The sequence below is a fragment of the Octopus bimaculoides genome, chromosome 20 (genome assembly GCF_046866305.1).
Source record: "Octopus bimaculoides isolate indiv1 chromosome 20, ASM4686630v1, whole genome shotgun sequence".
NCBI lineage: Eukaryota > Metazoa > Mollusca > Cephalopoda > Octopoda > Octopodidae > Octopus > Octopus bimaculoides.
Genome location: NC_142947.1, coordinates 15,449,358 through 15,466,597, shown reverse-complemented (window position 1 = coordinate 15,466,597; position 17,240 = coordinate 15,449,358). Strand labels below are relative to the sequence as shown.

Here is a 17,240-nt window from a genome sequence, read left to right as displayed (position 1 = left end):
AATAATTATCCACAGCAAATTCCTGTTGGTGTTGTTACAATTACACTGATCCTCTTTCTTTGGTATTTGATGAATAAGGGAGTCTGAAGTTATTATCGTTAGTTGTGTGTCTCCTGCTGTGAAGAAGGTCCATTTGTAATTCTAGACAGTAGAACGTCCAGTTGCACTTTGAAGACATTTACATACACACGATGTAGGTTTCTTAATTCTTTTAGCTGTCAACTGGTGAAGAGAGGACAAACATAAACACTTAAATATGCACATATATAGCCACACGCACGCACACACACACACACACACAAAAAGGGCTTCCTCACAGTTACTGTCTACCAAATTCATTTCCAATGTTTTAGCAGAACTGAACCTGAAATCACAAGGCTGCAAAGCGAGCTTCTTAACCACACAACCTTATCTACACACACACACACACACACACACACACACATACATACACGCACACACACACACACACACACACACACACACACACACACATATATATATATATATATATATATATATATAGAAAGAAAGAACACATCTAAGCAATCAATACAAATTCCAAAACATAATTTAAAACACACAACGAAATAAATATTCATATAGATATTGTGAAGTATACTTAAAACATACTTCATAAGAAAATTTAACTTTATATATTTATATATATATATGTGTGTGTGTGTGTGCATATATCCATACATATATGTACATACCTACATCTATATGTATACATACATGCATATATGGGTACAGGACATCACCAAAAAAACGTTAAACACAATGAGAAACGAAAAACATAAAGACGAAAACAGAAAACGAACTCTTTTTCGAACAACGGGAAAAACAAACAGAGAAACGAGACATGCATAAGGAATATATATATATATATATATATATATATATATATATATATATATATATATATATATATATATATATATATATATATATATATATATATATATATATATATATATATATATATATATATATATATATATATATATATATATATATATATATATATATATATATATATATATATATATATATATATATATATATATATATATATAGGCGTAGGAGTGGCTGTGTGGTAAGTAGCTTGTTTACCAACCACATGGTTCCGGGTTCAGTCCCACTGCGTGGCACCTTGGGCAAGTGTCTTCTACTATAGCCTCGGGCCGACCAAAGCCTTGTGAGTGGATTTGGTAGACGGAAACTGAAAGAAGCCCGTCGTATATATGTATGTATATGTTTGTGTGTCTGTGTTTGTCCCTCCAACATCGCTTGACAACCGATGCTGGTGTGTTTATGTCCCCGTAACTTAGCGGTTCAGCAACAGAGACCGATAGAATAAGTAACTAGACTTCCAAAGAATAAGTCCTGGAGTCGATTTGCTCAACTAAAGGCGGTGCTCCAGCATGGCCACAGTCAAATGACTGAAACAAGTAAAAGAGTATATAGTTTTAGGGAAAAGAACCAAGGTTCATGAACTCATCGATGAAAATCCACTGTCACATATAGAAAATAAATTACAAAAAAAAAAACAAAAATAACAATTTTGTTTTAATATTTCGTAAGATGTACATATATATATTCATGCTGTTTAAAAGTTCCACAAATCTAGATACTGCAACATATTTCTATTTTGCAATCTAAAGAAAAGTGAAGAAATGCTATTAATTAAGAAATCAATAAATTATTATAAAAATATAAGTTTCTTCTTGCGTGTTTATAAGGTTAGCAATGTACCAATCAAGTTTTTTTTAATTTTTATTTGGTTAGTGATTAAGCTCGTCGAAACGCCGGTGTTGAAACGTGGGTAGCTGATGAAGTAGAATGTTCTCTATGTGGCTTGTGTGTTTTCTCGTCTACGTTTTGTTTGCAATGTCCTGTGCCCAGGATATTGGACTCATATAGGATAGCAGAGATGTGATTAGAAATTTCCAGAGGGAACCAGAAGAAAACTTGGTAATAGATTTGGCACAAGTGCTTAAGGAAAACTGTCTTCCTTAAGTAACAATGGAATAATTTAACTGGATGAACGTCTTTATGAGTGACAAATAGTCGGAAGGGACTATGGATTGTATCATGAACTTAAATACCTGTAAATTCTCTAGTAGTTTTAATGATGCTCCGCACTGCATGAGATACTGAATTTATGTATATATATATTTGTTGGAGTTTCAGCACTTCAGCTGCTATTTCTGAACTTCGGTATGTGGTGAAGCAACTGTTGCTGATCCCTTAATTATGTTTATAAATGTATAAGAACTTTTATTAATTTATTAATAAATTAATAAATTGATAATCCTTTACCCTTTTATTTGTAATTTATATATATATATATATATATATATATATATATATATATATATATATATATATATATATATATATATACTCAATTTTTTTTCTCCTTGTCTCCGTATTCTTTCTGTTGAAGAGCGTAGCTCGAAACGTCAAAGACTTTCCGTATTCCCGAGCGTCATACTAATGTATACTTTTGTTATTTACACCACCTGTCCTCGTCTGTTGTTATTATTTGTATATTCTCCCATATATATATATATATATATATATATATATATATAAGAGAGAGTGAGGGGGAGGGAGCTTGATATATATATATATTTAATCCGGTGGTACTCACAAAAAAACCTCCTTTAGTCGACCAGGCTACAAACCCCGCAGTAAATCAAATCATAGTGGTGTAATGTATAATCCTATGCAGTTTCAATTCGGCAAATTCAGACTTGGTTGAGTTCATTTGGGTAAAGCCGTTTTTCTTATTTTCTGTTTGTTGCATAATTTTGCTCACACTTCTTGATACGTGTTTGATGACACTGATCAAGATAATTTGAAATGTAGTCTTGTTGACATCGGTTCACTTCTAGTTCCATCAAATTACGGCTCTGTAATTCTTTCTGTTTTTGTAAATTTCCTTTTAACTTTTTAACTTCCGAGATTCTAGAAGCTAATTTTTCATCCAGCTTCTTATTCTGCTCTTCAAGCTGACTACATCGGGTCTCCAGTTCACATTTCTTTTCATTTTCAAGTTTCACAGATTTATTCAAGGAGTTTAAAATTCTTCGGAAACTTTCACGGTCGTCTTGTATCTGCTTCTGTAGAGCGGCTACTTGCTGCTGTGATATTTCTAAATGATCAGTTAGCTCACAGCAGCGTGTTTTGGTTCGGCAATGGTTTAATTTCTCGATCTCCAATTCCTGAGCTACTGATTCATATCGTTTCCAGGAAACCACTGAATCCAATATTTCGGATCCCTTAAAAGTTGATGATTTCGAATGATCAAAATCTGACATAACAGTAGCACTTTCATTGTGACTGTTTGACTGTCCAGAAGCTTTGGAGGATAATTCCGTAGTTTTGTTAATTAAAAAGTCTTTGAGTTGCAATAAATCTTGAAACTGTTGCTGTATCACTTCGTAACCAGTGGTAACACCACTTGTTAGAGTCGGCGCCGAACTTTCACCACAATCCGACGCCATGTTTGTAAACAAACCGAAGACAGTATTTCAGTTCTCTCCCTTAGATTCGGTGTTTAAAAATTATGTAAATTTAATTAATTAGATTCCATGTGAAATGATATAAACACACACGATTGGAGAAATAACTCGATAGAATTATTTATATTCTAAAATATTCTCTGAGATTACAAAATTGTTAAAATTATTGAACACGGATGCTATTTATCGCCAATCAATTAAGCCAGATATTATAATTTCTCATACATTAATTTGTTCCCCCGTATAAATATTACAGGAGGGATTTCTAAGGTTATCACCGTTATCAGTTAACAGCGTTTTTTCGTAAATTTCTGCTGCAAAACAAACTTAACAAAGTTGAGTGTCTTTTGTAATTTTTCGTTAATTAAAAATTAATTGTAATGTTCGATTAAGAGTATAATGTATCAAAGAAACAGAGAATTATCTACTATGACATCATGGTGACTTGATAAAAATAAGAAAAATTTTTTTTTTATATATTCTATTTTGCCATAATAATTTCTTAATCGCAACATTGTTCTATCCCGAATACAAAAACAAAAAAAGCTGTTAAGATTGTTTTCAAGGATCGATTTATCAAAACATTCAAAATGGACTTCTCGGAAGCTTACGCTGATACTTGTTCAACGATAGGAGCAGCCGCAAGAGTCGGTGACGTTTGTGCTCTGCAAACATTACTTACACAAGGTAACATAAGAAGCATTCAAATTTTTGTCATTACGTCTGCAATTTTTTTATTTAATTTTAATTATAGTTTAACTTTAAAACCATTTCTTGGCTTACAATTAATTGACTTTGTGTTCACTTTATTCTTAGTTTCTGATGCAGCAGGTGTCCCTGGGTATTCCCTCTCTCTTCAATTCATCTTTTAAATTTTCTTATAGAAAGATGTATCCAGAAAGAAAAACGTCATCTATTGAATTTACAAACAAGAAATGTTAATACTTGCTCAATACAAATAAACTATATATGTACCTGTTTTTGATTTTTTAATTATAAGTTGAAATTAATCACTTCATTGTTTGTGAGTGTGTGTGTGTGTGTGGAAAAAAAAAAGAAGCGGACTTTTAATTTTTAAACAAGCGGGTTTTCATTTTAATCCTGTGGACAATTAGCTTATGAATCTAATTGAGTTAAAGTTGTTTAGTGTTTATCTATTATTCATAATTATAGCTTGGATTTTTTGTATAATTGCTTTTATTACAAGGTTATTATTATATAGCACAACTAAAACTATTCTCTGAGAAAAGAAAATTCACTTTTGTAGTGTTTTTTTTCTCCTTTGTTTGCATCGTATATTATGTGTTTAAACGATTGCAAACATTTACCTGTTTGCTTAATACGTTTAGATATAGAAGGTGGGGCAAAATGAGGTGTTTTTACTGTATTTCTTTCTTTGAAACAAAATATGTTTTTGACAAATGTTCGCTACCTTACGAAAGCTATACCAGTTAAGCAAATGGCCTTCCCTAAATGCATTATAACATAATTTGGGTACCATTTCAGAAAATTATCGCCATTCTCTTTGAGCGTGTAAAAGACAAATTTTGACCGGGGCAAAATGAGTAAGACAGGATTATGTAAATTTGCCGCTTCACTTCTCCAGAAAACAGACTCATATACATCAATATCCATCCTTGGACATCAGAAAAATCATAATTGCAAAAAAAAAAAAAAAAAAAAATTCAATATCTAGGTCAAATGAAAGAAGATAACGGTAAAAATAGTACATGATATCAAATTAACGAAACTTGACTAAGAAAAACAGTAACTTAACATAGAATATTCTCTATAGCTTCTTCATGATATGCTGGAGTGTCCTCTTCGTGATATATTCTCACACCATGCAGTTAAAGAGAAGAAATTATTGAAATTAGTCAATACTCATTTTACCCTATTTTATACATCAATTTTTGGGAACTTGAAAATTATCAAATTAGACATTGGTGTGGGTTAAAAAATTGACTTGTAATCCAACAGAGAAAAGAATATTGATTGTTAAACACCGAAAATTATCCAGTTATTTTATTAGCAACCTCAATTACAATTAGGTACAAAAGTTGAGGAAAAATTTCTTGAAAAAAGAGGACCTGCCACCTGACTATGTTTTGGGCTCCCACAACTTCATCAACAACTATGCTGACCAATTGTTTCTCCTAAATATAAGGTAGCAATACAAAATGACAATGTAATACTTGCCATGTCATAATTTCAAACAAGTAAAAAAAAAAAAATAACAAGAAATCAGAAGTTACTCATTTTGCCCCACCCCTACTTTTTAAGACGTTTTTAATTGATATTTTTAAACTTTGGTATAAAGCTTCAAAATCATTGAATTAGCAAGAAGCTGGAGATTGTATGAGGATTTTCTTAAAATTCTCGTATGATATCCATGACTAATATTCTTTCTATTTTTCCTGTCAAGTTGCTCATTATGAACTTTCTCGTTCTCTTAACCAGGGAGGCCGGTTGACGTCCGAGACAACAGGGGCTGGGAACCATTACACGAAGCAGCGTTTTGGAATAATACTGGTTGCTTGCAAGTTTTGTTACACAGAGGTGAGTCACTAAGTTATCGATCTCAACTTGACAGAAAATGCTTCAAGTCAATGGTTGACGTCTTCATCACCCTTTGTAAAATGTTATGATATGCATAACACTAATGCACAATTCTATTACAATGCAGCATGTACAGTACAGTACTGTTATAGTGTTAGTTTCCAAATGTTGGATGTGTACTTTAGTCTTTGACATAACCAACCTTATCTCTAAGCTTTGAACAAACCCCTTCAGGAGTAAAAAGTCTGGCTTTGTACAGATCAGCTACTGTAGCATGGGGGAAAATACGGGCCCTTATTCAGCACAGTGAAAACTGTATGCAGTCTAAACTAAACTAATTCAAAATAATCTAACCTGAGCTGACCTTTCACAATATATAAAAACACTCATTTACAGAACAAATTTGATTTTTTTTTTTTAATGGATTACTATAAGCACATTGAGAGATCACAGCTCCTATACTATGTGTGATTAGAACATTGTAGGAAGGCAGATCTTTCAAGTCAAGTCAAACAGCAGGGAACCTAGGGGGAAGACCAAGAACAGGGTGTGGTTGGATAATATCCAGTCTCAGTTGGTTACACCTGGGAATCCAGCTGGAAAGTCTCATGACAGCTGCTTCTGATGGGACTCTGTGGAGGAGGTGCTTGAGGACTCTATCTCTACAACCCTCCCAAGAACAGTGGACAGAGAAGATGGATGGATGGTTTACCATCAACTACAGACCGCTACTTACAGCTTTGCATTTACCCTGTATCTCTGGCATAGTCTGTAAAGAGCACAATTCTTTTTAATCATTTAGGAGGAACCACTCCCTTTTGTGAAGTGGGAGAGCATGAAACTATGGACTCCCCTCACTGCACCTCTCATATAACCCCAACCAAATACAGTTTCCATCCTGATTGGGGTAATTATGTCACATTTGTGAACCACTGTTTTTTATAGTTGTTAGGCAGACTGAAAGCAATCCTGATTGAGCAAGCTTATGATCAAAGGTATTCCAGATGTGAGTATCCCATCTATTTTTTAAGAAGGTCATTTTGCAACATCATGGTACCAGATTTGATTTCACTGCACAGCACCTTTGACAAATATTTACTACCATTCTTTGGGTTGATCAAGATGATTTTTGTGGAATTTGGTCAACTGAAAACTTTGTGGAAGCCCATTGTATTCCTCTGTTTGTTGGCTCATTTTCATGCCCATTTTCACATGCTAGTATGGGTTAGCCAAATATATTTCTGAGGCGCTGCTTTACAACTGAATGCTCTTCCTGTCACTAACCCTTACCTGTTTTTCATGAAAGGGATGTCTTTTTGGAGACAAAATACCCAGCAGATAATTTGTTGGTAAATAAAATGACGTCACCAGTGTTGTGACACAGAGATTTTCAGAGAAGTACAAATGGGAACAAGGACACATAAACACGTTTGTGAGAGAGAGAGAGAGAGAGAGAGAGAGAAATGAATTGACGCAGTTAACGAGATAGACTTATAAAATAGAGGGGAACAAGTTCTCTTGAAGCAACCTACTGGGGGTAATGGACTAAATTTGTGACTGGCTGAAAGTTCCAGCTAGACCAAGGGGGGTACACGAAGCCATAAAAGCAAAGAGACAGGCTTGGAAAGAATGGGAGGATGGAGGTGGCAAATTTTTTCTCATTAACTATGACTGGGTCACTGACAGTTCCCATGCAAGAGTTAAATTGCATTTCTCTTAAATTTTAACATCTTCTCTTCTCCATTTTTAACAAATATATATATATATATATATATATATATAGGCGCAGGAGTGGCTGTGTGGTAAGTAGCTTGCCTACCAACCACATGGTTCCGGGTTCAGTCCGACTGCGTGGCACCTTTGGCAAGTGTCTTCTACTATAGCCTCGGGCTGACCAAAGCCTTGTGAGTGGATTTGGTAGACGGAAACTGAAAGAAGCCCGTTGTATATATGTATATATATATATATATATATATATATACATATATATATATATATATATATACATATATATATATATATATATATATATGTATGTGTGTTTGTGTTTGTCCCTCCACCATCGCTTGACAACCGATGCTGGTGTGCTTACGTCCCCGTAACTTAGCGGTTCAGCAAAAAGAGACCGATAGAATAAGTACTAGGCTTGCAAAGAATAAGTCCTGGGGTCGATTTGCTTGACTAAAGGTGGTGCTCCAGCATGGCCACAGTCAAATGACTGAAACAAGTAAAAGAGTATATGTTGCATGGCTGAATGGTTATGGAATTGCACTCTTGATTACAAGATTGTTGTTTCAATTCCAAGACTGAGTTGTGTTTATGTATATTTAAATCTTTTTTTTTTTTTTTTCTCTCAATTTAGGAAAAGTGGATGTTAATGTACAAAGCTTTGCTGGTGAAACTCCCCTCCTTCTAGCTGCGCGTAAAGGACACTATCAGTGTGTTTCTGCATTGTTGCATTGTGGAGCAGATCCAAATCTAACAACACCTGAAGGTCTCAGTCCACTGTGGGAAGGTAAATATTGCTAAATATTCTCCACTATGCCTGCAATCTATGCAAAGTCTACAACATTTAGTTTAGTTATTGTTGTTTAGCATCTGGTCATCTCTGGTCATGCTGACACTATGGTCAAAAGCAGTCCGACTGTGACCCTCCTATCTTTCTTCTGTGCATCCTTTGGTCACATGTAGTTTTCGTTTCAAACATTTGGATGTGACTAGGGACAGATTTAACTGTTATTTCTTGCAGGTCAAAGTTTTTTTTTTATTAGTTTGTTTTTAAATTGAGCATGGAGCATTTTAAGTGAAGGCGCGTGGCTTAGTGGTTAGGGTGTTGGCATCATGATCGTAAGATTGTGGTTTCGATTCCTGGACCGGGCGACGTGTTGTGTTCTTGAGCAAAACACTTCATTTCACGTTGCTCCAATCCACTCAGCTGGCAAAAATGAGTAACGCTGCGATGGACTGACATCCCGTCCAGCTGGGGAACACATACGCCATAAAAACCGGGAAACTGGGCCCATGAGCCTGGTTAGGCTTTTAAAGGGCGCATTTATTATTATTTATGGAACATTTAAGCTTTGCTCTGAGCAGTTTAGGTTTGAGCATAAGTACACTGACTTCATTGAGTATTCAGGATTTCAGCCTTGAAAGAGAGAGGACTGCAGACAACAACCATAAAGACTTGAAGTATCTTGCTGATGTGCTAATATCAGAATCCTCAAGGAGTTACTCTGTTTCTTGGAACCTCATTAAGGAACCATGAAAATATATCTTTAGCATAATTTATCCTACAGTCAACTAACATGTCAGACTGAACTGATACGATACCCAATGTACCTTGGCTCTATGGTGCCTCAACCATTCAGGAGGTTGCATTGCAGACAACAGCACAGAACGTGGCAACAGTAGGTTATCCAAGTGTCATGACCTGGATGTGGCACAGCCCCCCCCTAAGAGTGTAGTGTGTTAAGGTCCAGAACACTTGCATAAGATAGTGGTGAGCTTCTCTAAAGAGCTTCTACTGTTCAGCTCTCCTTACAGTTTCTTACAACTACTAAGCAGTATTTTATATAAGATTAATGTTACAGACAATGTAGCAATAAACCATAATTAAATGGTTTGCATGAATTGTTCAGTCTTGTTATAAAAGAATGTAAAATGAAAGTGAAATTAAGGGGAAGTGTCACGTAATTGGTTGCTGCTTTGACTAATACTGCTCGCGAAAAAAAAATAAAAGGGAGATAACTCTAATTAGTGGTTATAACTCGTTGAACTCGATCATTCCTTGGAGAGAAGTCGTAAAATAAGTACGAGACTGCAATTGATATAATTAATAAAAAATAAAATTTTGAAAGCAGTGCCCCAACATGTCCAATCCACTGGTTGAAACATCATACTTCTTGTATACCTTAGCTCATTCATTTTTTTCAACTCACTTGCGTTCAGGCATTCAGATTATTTCAACTGTCCTTGCTATATTGTGAGCTGGCTATATACTATCATCGTTAATTTTTTTTTCAAAGTTATTTATATCTGAAGGCTACTCGTGAGTTCAATTCCCGGCTACGCATTGTGTCCTTGAGCAAGACACTTTATTTCACGTTTCTCCAGTCCACTCAGCTGGCAAAAACGAGGAATACCTGTAATTCGAAGGGCCAGCCTTGTCACAATCTGTGTCATGCTGAATCTCCCTGAGAACTATGTTAGGGGTACACGTGTCTGTGGAGTGCTCAGCCACATGTATGTTAATTTCATGAACAGTCTGTTCCATTGATCTGATCAACTGGAACCCTCATCGTCATAACCAACGGAGTGCCAGTTGCTCCTCACAGAAATATTGTTGCTGTTGGATGTCTACACTCTCAATTATCCTTAAAGCACATGTTGTACAAAGATGATGTTCAGGAGGATTTTCAAGGAAGGAGTTATTAATTTCCAACTAATATGTTGTTCATTGTTGTTAACAACAATGAACAACAAATTAGTCGGAAATTAATAATTTAAATATTTTTTTCTATTATTAACCTTGTGTTAGGAACATAACAGAAGGTTCTTATATAAAATTATGATGGAAAGTTTTAATTCAAATATAAACATTTTGAAACAACCAGTTTTGTATCATAATACCAAATGTTGTCTGATGTGGGTTGATATGAAATTATAATTATATAGTGAAATAGGTGAGTCCAAAGAAAGGTATGTTGGGCTATGTTTAAAAATGGTAATGCAAAAAGATCAAACATTGGAGTACACACTCATCTCTCTCCAGTGAAAACTTCTACTCAAATTGTTTGAAATCTCTTCTTCTTAGCATAAAATTTATTTCAGTTTATTGCATTATAGGCACATGCATGGCTGTGTGGTAAGAAGCTTGCTTCCCAGCTACATGGTTCCAGGTTCAGTCCCATTGCATGGCACCTCGAGCAAGTGTATTTTACTATAGCCTTGGGCCAACCAAAGCCTCACGAGTGGATTTGGTAGATGGAAACTAAAAGAAGCCCTTGTATATATTTGTGTGTCTGTGTGTGTGTATTTGTATATATTTGTGTGTGTCCGTGTTTGCTCCCCCCCCCCCAAAATGCTTGACAACCGATGTTGGTGTATCTGTAACTTAGCAGTTGGGCAAAAGAGGTTGAACATACTAACTTGACAAATAACTTTGTTTCTTATTTCATTCAATCTATTTGTAACATGAAGTTGATTTGATTTTCTCATCAAAGCCTATCTCGAAGCCCTTGTATATATTTGTGTGTCTGTGTGTGTGTGTGTGTGTATTTGTATATATTTGTGTGTGTCCGTGTTTGCTCCCCCCCCCAAAAAAAAAAATGCTTGACAACCAATGTTGGTGTATCTGTAACTTAGCAGTTGGGCAAAAGAGGTTGAACATACTAACTTGACAAATAACTTTGTTTCTTATTTCATTCAATCTATTTGTAACATGAAGTTGATTTGATTTTCTCATCAAAGCCTATCTCGAAGCCCTTGTATATATTTGTGTGTCTGTGTGTGTGTGTGTGTATTTGTATATATTTGTGTGTGTCCGTGTTTGCTCCCCCCCCCAAAAAAAAAAATGCTTGACAACCAATGTTGGTGTATCTGTAACTTAGCAGTTGGGCAAAAGAGGTTGAACATACTAACTTGACAAATAACTTTGTTTCTTATTTCATTCAATCTATTTGTAACATGAAGTTGATTTGATTCTCTCATCAAAGCCTAAAATCTCTTTGTATTCTTTTGTGTATTTCAAGCTGTTACTGCTCGCAGTTTTCCGTGTGTGAATCTACTGGTCGACAAAGGTGCTGACATTGAAAATAAAAATTATACCCAAGCTACTTCGCTGCATCAAGCTGTTGACTTAAATGTGGTTCAAATAGTCAATTTCCTATTGAAGGCTGGAGCCAACATTGATGTTGTTGACGAAAATTTGCTGACTCCACTGTTTATGGCTGCTCAACGAGGGAATTATGAATGTCTGAAATTACTGTTGGAGAAATCCGTTGAAGAAGGTTTGATGGTTTATCTAAGAAATTTACCTGACTTGATAAAAGAAAATTATTATCTCTTGTAATTTTCTATTAGTTTTAAAACTGTTATAAAGCTTGAGCTGACAGAATCTTTAGCACATCAGACAAAATGCTTAGTGGGATTTCTTCAAACTATTTATGTTCTGAGTTGAAATACTGCCAAGGTGAACTGTGTCTGTCATCCCTCAAGGGCTGATAAAGTACCAGTCAAATACTTGGGTTGATGTAATTGATTCACCCTTACCCTCAAAATTGCTGGTCTTGTGTCAAAATTAGAATTATAAGTTACTATGGTTGCTTTAATCCTTTATTATGATTTACTGTTATTTGTAACTTGTGACTATGTTTTAACCAATTACAATCGCTCTACTTTATCTACTTCTCTCTCTTCCTAGGCCAACTGGAGTAGCTGTGTATCTCCTCTACTGAAAGGCACTTGTCTCTCTATCATATTTTAACTTCTCTCCACCTGGTATAAAACCAACTCCCTCAATACTACTCTCGTCTCAGTTGAACGGAGTCTTGTCTTACAAGTTATTTGGTGACCTACCTGGTACTGGTACCATGTAAAAAAAAAAAACGCCCAGTACACTTTGTAAAGTAGCTGACATTAGGGAGAGCTGTAGCCATAGAAACTAGACCAAAACAGACATTGGAGCTTGGCATAGTCCTCTGGCTTGTCAGCTCTTATCAAACCATCCAACCCATGGAAAATGGTTGTTAAATGGTGACGATTATCCATTTTTATTTTTTAAGACAGTAATTGGTGGGTTGAGATAAATTTAACTGCTTTTTCTAGCTGGTCAAGTAACCATGTAGAGACTTCTTTTTTGAATCATGCAATCTTAAGATAACACATTGACTTGTTTTGTCTTGAGAAATATAAATTGAGAGCTAATCTTTTGAATGTTGTGCAGTCATACAGTTCTATATTTAAGAGATGAGGATTTATGTACATTATTTACATTTGATGGATATTTGTCCTCATCTTGTTTGTTGTTAACACAATGTTTCGGCTGATATACCCTCCAGCCTTCATTTGACATAGAACACTACTGGAAAATATGAAAACTAAAAGAAACAGCACATATGCTAGGACACAACAACCTCCTAAGCAGACTGAGTGCAGATATGAATAGCATATGGGAACCAGTATTAAGGAAAGATAGGAAAATATTAGATTTATAAGCCCTTAAATTCACTCCATAATTGCCCACAGGCATATGACATAGTGGTTAAGAGCACAGGCTACTAACCCCAAGATTCCGAGTTCGATTCCAGACAGTGCCCTGAATAATAATAATAATAATAATAATAATAATAATAATAATATCGAAAAATACCTTAGGAATGAGAACCCAGGTTCGAAATTTCCCCAAGACACCTGATGAAGGTATATCAGCCGTCCAATGTAAATAATGTTGTGCAGTCATTTGCAGTCTGATATGATAATCTCATTGTTATCATTTAGTCCAAGTTCAATCCTAATTGGGCAGACATACTTGTATTTAATTTGCTGATATATTTTCCCTCCACCATATTACTGATATTCTTAATCAGTATCTATATGGCTCAGTGGTTTGAGCATCAGGCTCACAATCATGAGGTTGTGTGTTCGATTCCCGAACCAGGCTGTTTGTTGTGTTCTTGAGCAAGACACTATTTCACATTGCTCTAGTTCATGAGTTGCAACATCACTGGGGCCAAGCTGTATTGGCCTTTACCTTTCCCTCAGATAACATTGGTGGTGTGGAGAGGGGAGGCTGGTATGCATGGGCAACTGCTGGTCTTCCATTAACTGCCTTGCTCGGACTTGTGCCTCAAAGAGGAACTTTCTAGGTGCAATCCTGTGGTCATTCATTTACCCTTTACATTCTTATGCTCTGTTGGACTTGAAAGAAATGAAGTTAGTATGCTCCACTACTCAACAATGTCATTTCTAAAATATACAATCACATCATTGAAATCTCAAAGCTGTGAGATAATGCAGAATTAATTCAAAACAATGTCAATAAACAAGCATTACATCTGACAGAGTAATCTGAACACTAAAGGGTTAAAGTATATCATGCTATCAACTGTTTCCTTGGTTAATGAAATCTCAAGTATTTAAAACCAGACATGCTTATCAAAACAAAAGCAGATTAGAACAGGCAAGAGATAAGAGCAATATAAGAAATGATCAAACTTCTTTAATGTATCTCCCTCTCTCTCTCTCTCTCTCTTTTTTTTTTTTTTTTTTACAGGAAAATCTCATCTCGTTGATGCTTCTGCTTTTGATAATGCCACACCATTATTAGTAGCCGCACAACAGGGCCATACTTCCTGTGTTGAGCTGTTGATATCTTATCATGCCAACCCTAACCTTTTCACTTCTGATCCTGAACCAGTGTGTCCCCTGCAGTCAGCCATTGTTTGTAACAATCTTGAGTAAGTTATATATATTATCATCATCAACATTGAATGTCTGTTTTCTATGCTGGTATGGGTTGGACGGCTTCACAAGAACTGACAAAGCCAAGGGTTACATCAGGTTCCATGATCTGTTTTGGCTTAGTTTCTGCAGCTGGATGCTCTTCTTAGTACCAACCACTGCACAGAGTGCACTGGGTGCTTTTTTTCATGGCACCATCACCAGTGTTATTTATGAGGCATCAGCACCTACACTAATGTTTAGTCATTAGACTGCAACCACCCTGGGGCATTTCTTCAACAATTTTACTACAACCTGATGCCCTTCTTGTTACCAACCCCCAACTTGTTTTTAAGCAAAGTAATGATCTCCCAGTCTATCAAACAACAAACATTTTGTGAATGGATAATCTGTTTACAATAAATTGTTCATTGACAAAATATTGCTCTAAAAAGCTTACAACTATTTCATTCAAAATATTATCTACATAAATACATATATTTCTTTCCTTCTGCTAGATGTGTGAAGCTGCTGTACAAAGTAACTAAGATTGAAGAAATCCACAAGAAATGCTTCTCTGAATGGTTTCCCCTACCCCTGTCTCTGGATTTGTCTCACCAGAGCATCTTACAGTTTCTATTGTTGGATGATGTTTCTACTGATATCACGGTCACTTACCAACTTTCGTCTGGTCGTGTCTACCCACGAACTGTGCCACTGCTCAGCTATGCAGTTCTAGAATGTTCTGATGTGCAGTGCATTGAAATCCTGCTGCAATACGGCTTTCCAGTGAACGACCTTCGTGAAAACCTGATGCCACCAATAATGGCAGCCTTTGAAACGATGAGAGAAGAGTGTTTGAAACTGTTTTGGAAGTACGGTGCCAAATCGAACATCTATCATCCAAATGTCTTCGGAAACTTCACAGTCCTCTATGCAATACACAATGATCTCATGACTCAAAGTGTTCACACATCTACATTCATTGGCAAGTTCCTGCTTTTACTGCTGAGGCAGAAGGTTGAAGTGAGATCTTGTCTGGTATTCCAGAGACAGCCATCACCAGAGTCTCTCACTGTACAAAGTATTGCATCCCTCCTCTGCTTCCATCGACTTCACTTCATGCACTTTGACATCATATTCAATTTGTTGATTTTCAAAAGTGGTGCCCTAACAAATCTCAACGAATCATTTGCTGCATACTTCGAAGATGCTGAGTGGCAATCAGTCAAACAGACTTGCAGTAAGTATTCTCTTTAGCATTTCATCTGGCCATTTCCAACCAAAATATTCGACCTGTTTTATCTTCAGATCTGGTCTCTCACCCCTACCCTACAATGTCATCCTAAAAATAAATAATCACACCATCGAATCTCGAAGCTGCGAGATCATGCATGATAAATTCAAAACAATGCAAATAAATAAGCATTACATTTGACGAAGCAATCTGAATGCTGACGAGTTAAATGTCATAACCACTGATATTTGATGCTGACAGGACAGAGCATGAGTCGCCTACCTTTCATCTGGATCGTCGTTGACTCTTCCATTCAACCAATTTGTATTCTCAGTCCATTTGATAGTCTTCCACATCATTTCTTTTCATTAAATTTTACTCACAAGTCTTTGGTCAACCCAAGGCTATGGTAGAAGATATCTATACAAGGTACAGTACTGTGGAATTGAACTTGGAATCATGTGGTTATAAAGCAAACTTCTTTATTATACAATGATGTCTATGACCGACCACTCTACATCAAGTAAATTATGAGATTATATTTATTGAAATTTTCTCTTTTTATCCCATTTTTCATTTTTCTCAATCTCTTTACATTTTTGTTAATTTTAATATTTCTTTTTTTTTTCTTTTCTTCTTCACAGAAAACTGCAACACCTTATCACATTTAAGTCGATTAAAACTGATCCATGTTCTAAGAAACCAGAATACATACAACAAAGATTTCATCAATAGCATGGCTCTTCCATCAGCTGTACAAGATATGTTACTTCTTGAAGATACTGGCAAATTGCAAAGCTACCTAACAGATATCTTTGATTTGAAATAGCACAATATTATTCATAATTGTCCAGTTTCTTTGTTTCTTGTTGTTATTATTATTAAGTTTAACGTGGCAAGCTGGTAAAAAACAAAAGTAATGTTCTAAATACAAAGATTGCCACATTGGTGTGTCTACTTCTATGTATTGCAATCATTCAAATTTCAGAATATATGCCTTTGAGAAAAGGGCAAGATATATAAAGTTTGTGTATCAGACTTTCTTCAGCTGGATGTCCTTCCTGTTGCCAACCCTTACCTGTTTCCATGTAAAACATGTAAAACTAAGTGAATTGATAATATTGCAAAATTCCAGTTTCTTTTGGGTAACCCTTTGTACAAGGTTAATCTGTATGAACAAACGACAGGGTACAAGATGGGTATTATTTGGCGTGTGGTCTACAATTTAAAGGGAGATTACTTTCAGTTTTTAGTTTTCAATTTCTAAATTTTTTTAGTAAATTCTTTTGTACATAGCACTGTAAATGTATGCTTTTCAAAATTCTTACTATTTTAATAATAATAAAACCATGTTTCGTTTATGTCTTAGTAAATAATAATAAGAAATCAAGAATAAACTTGTAGGTCACAGAAGTGTGGCAGCTGCAAATTTTGCAAAATTTCACCGTTTTATCCTTCTCTTTGAGCTTTCT

At 35.4% G+C, this 17,240-nt stretch overlaps 2 protein-coding genes across 2 annotated transcripts; one reads left to right on the top strand and one right to left on the bottom strand.

Annotated features, from left to right (window-relative positions):
- Positions 1–2,654: 2,654 nt before the first annotated feature.
- Positions 2,655–3,549, bottom strand: LOC149131601 (spermatogenesis-associated protein 24-like). The gene has a single exon (XM_089338060.1). It carries the CDS (start codon positions 3,513–3,515, stop codon positions 2,796–2,798), a length of 720 nt encoding a protein of 239 aa, XP_089194186.1. The 5' UTR covers positions 3,516–3,549; the 3' UTR covers positions 2,655–2,795.
- Positions 3,550–3,806: 257 nt separating this feature from the next.
- On the top strand, positions 3,807–16,792 carry LOC106880476 (uncharacterized). The gene is made up of 7 exons (XM_014930416.3): positions 3,807–4,220; positions 5,994–6,092; positions 8,455–8,607; positions 11,843–12,100; positions 14,365–14,548; positions 15,050–15,774; positions 16,413–16,792. The coding sequence occupies exons 1-7, from the start codon at positions 4,124–4,126 to the stop codon at positions 16,595–16,597; spliced, it is 1,701 nt and encodes a 566-aa protein (XP_014785902.1). The 5' UTR covers positions 3,807–4,123; the 3' UTR covers positions 16,598–16,792.
- The last annotated feature ends 448 nt before the right edge of the window (positions 16,793–17,240 follow it).

Coding starts and splice junctions, on each gene's coding strand:
- LOC149131601 (XM_089338060.1), bottom strand. CDS start 3,515: ATGGCGTCGGATTGTGGTGAAAGTTCGGCGCCGACTCTAACAAGTGGT.
- LOC106880476 (XM_014930416.3), top strand. CDS start 4,124: ATGGACTTCTCGGAAGCTTACGCTGATACTTGTTCAACGATAGGAGCA. Junction 4,221..5,993: donor GCAAACATTACTTACACAAG/GTAACATAAGAA, acceptor TCTCTTAACCAG/GGAGGCCGGTTGACGTCCGA. Junction 15,775..16,412: donor ATCAGTCAAACAGACTTGCA/GTAAGTATTCTC, acceptor TCTTCTTCACAG/AAAACTGCAACACCTTATCA.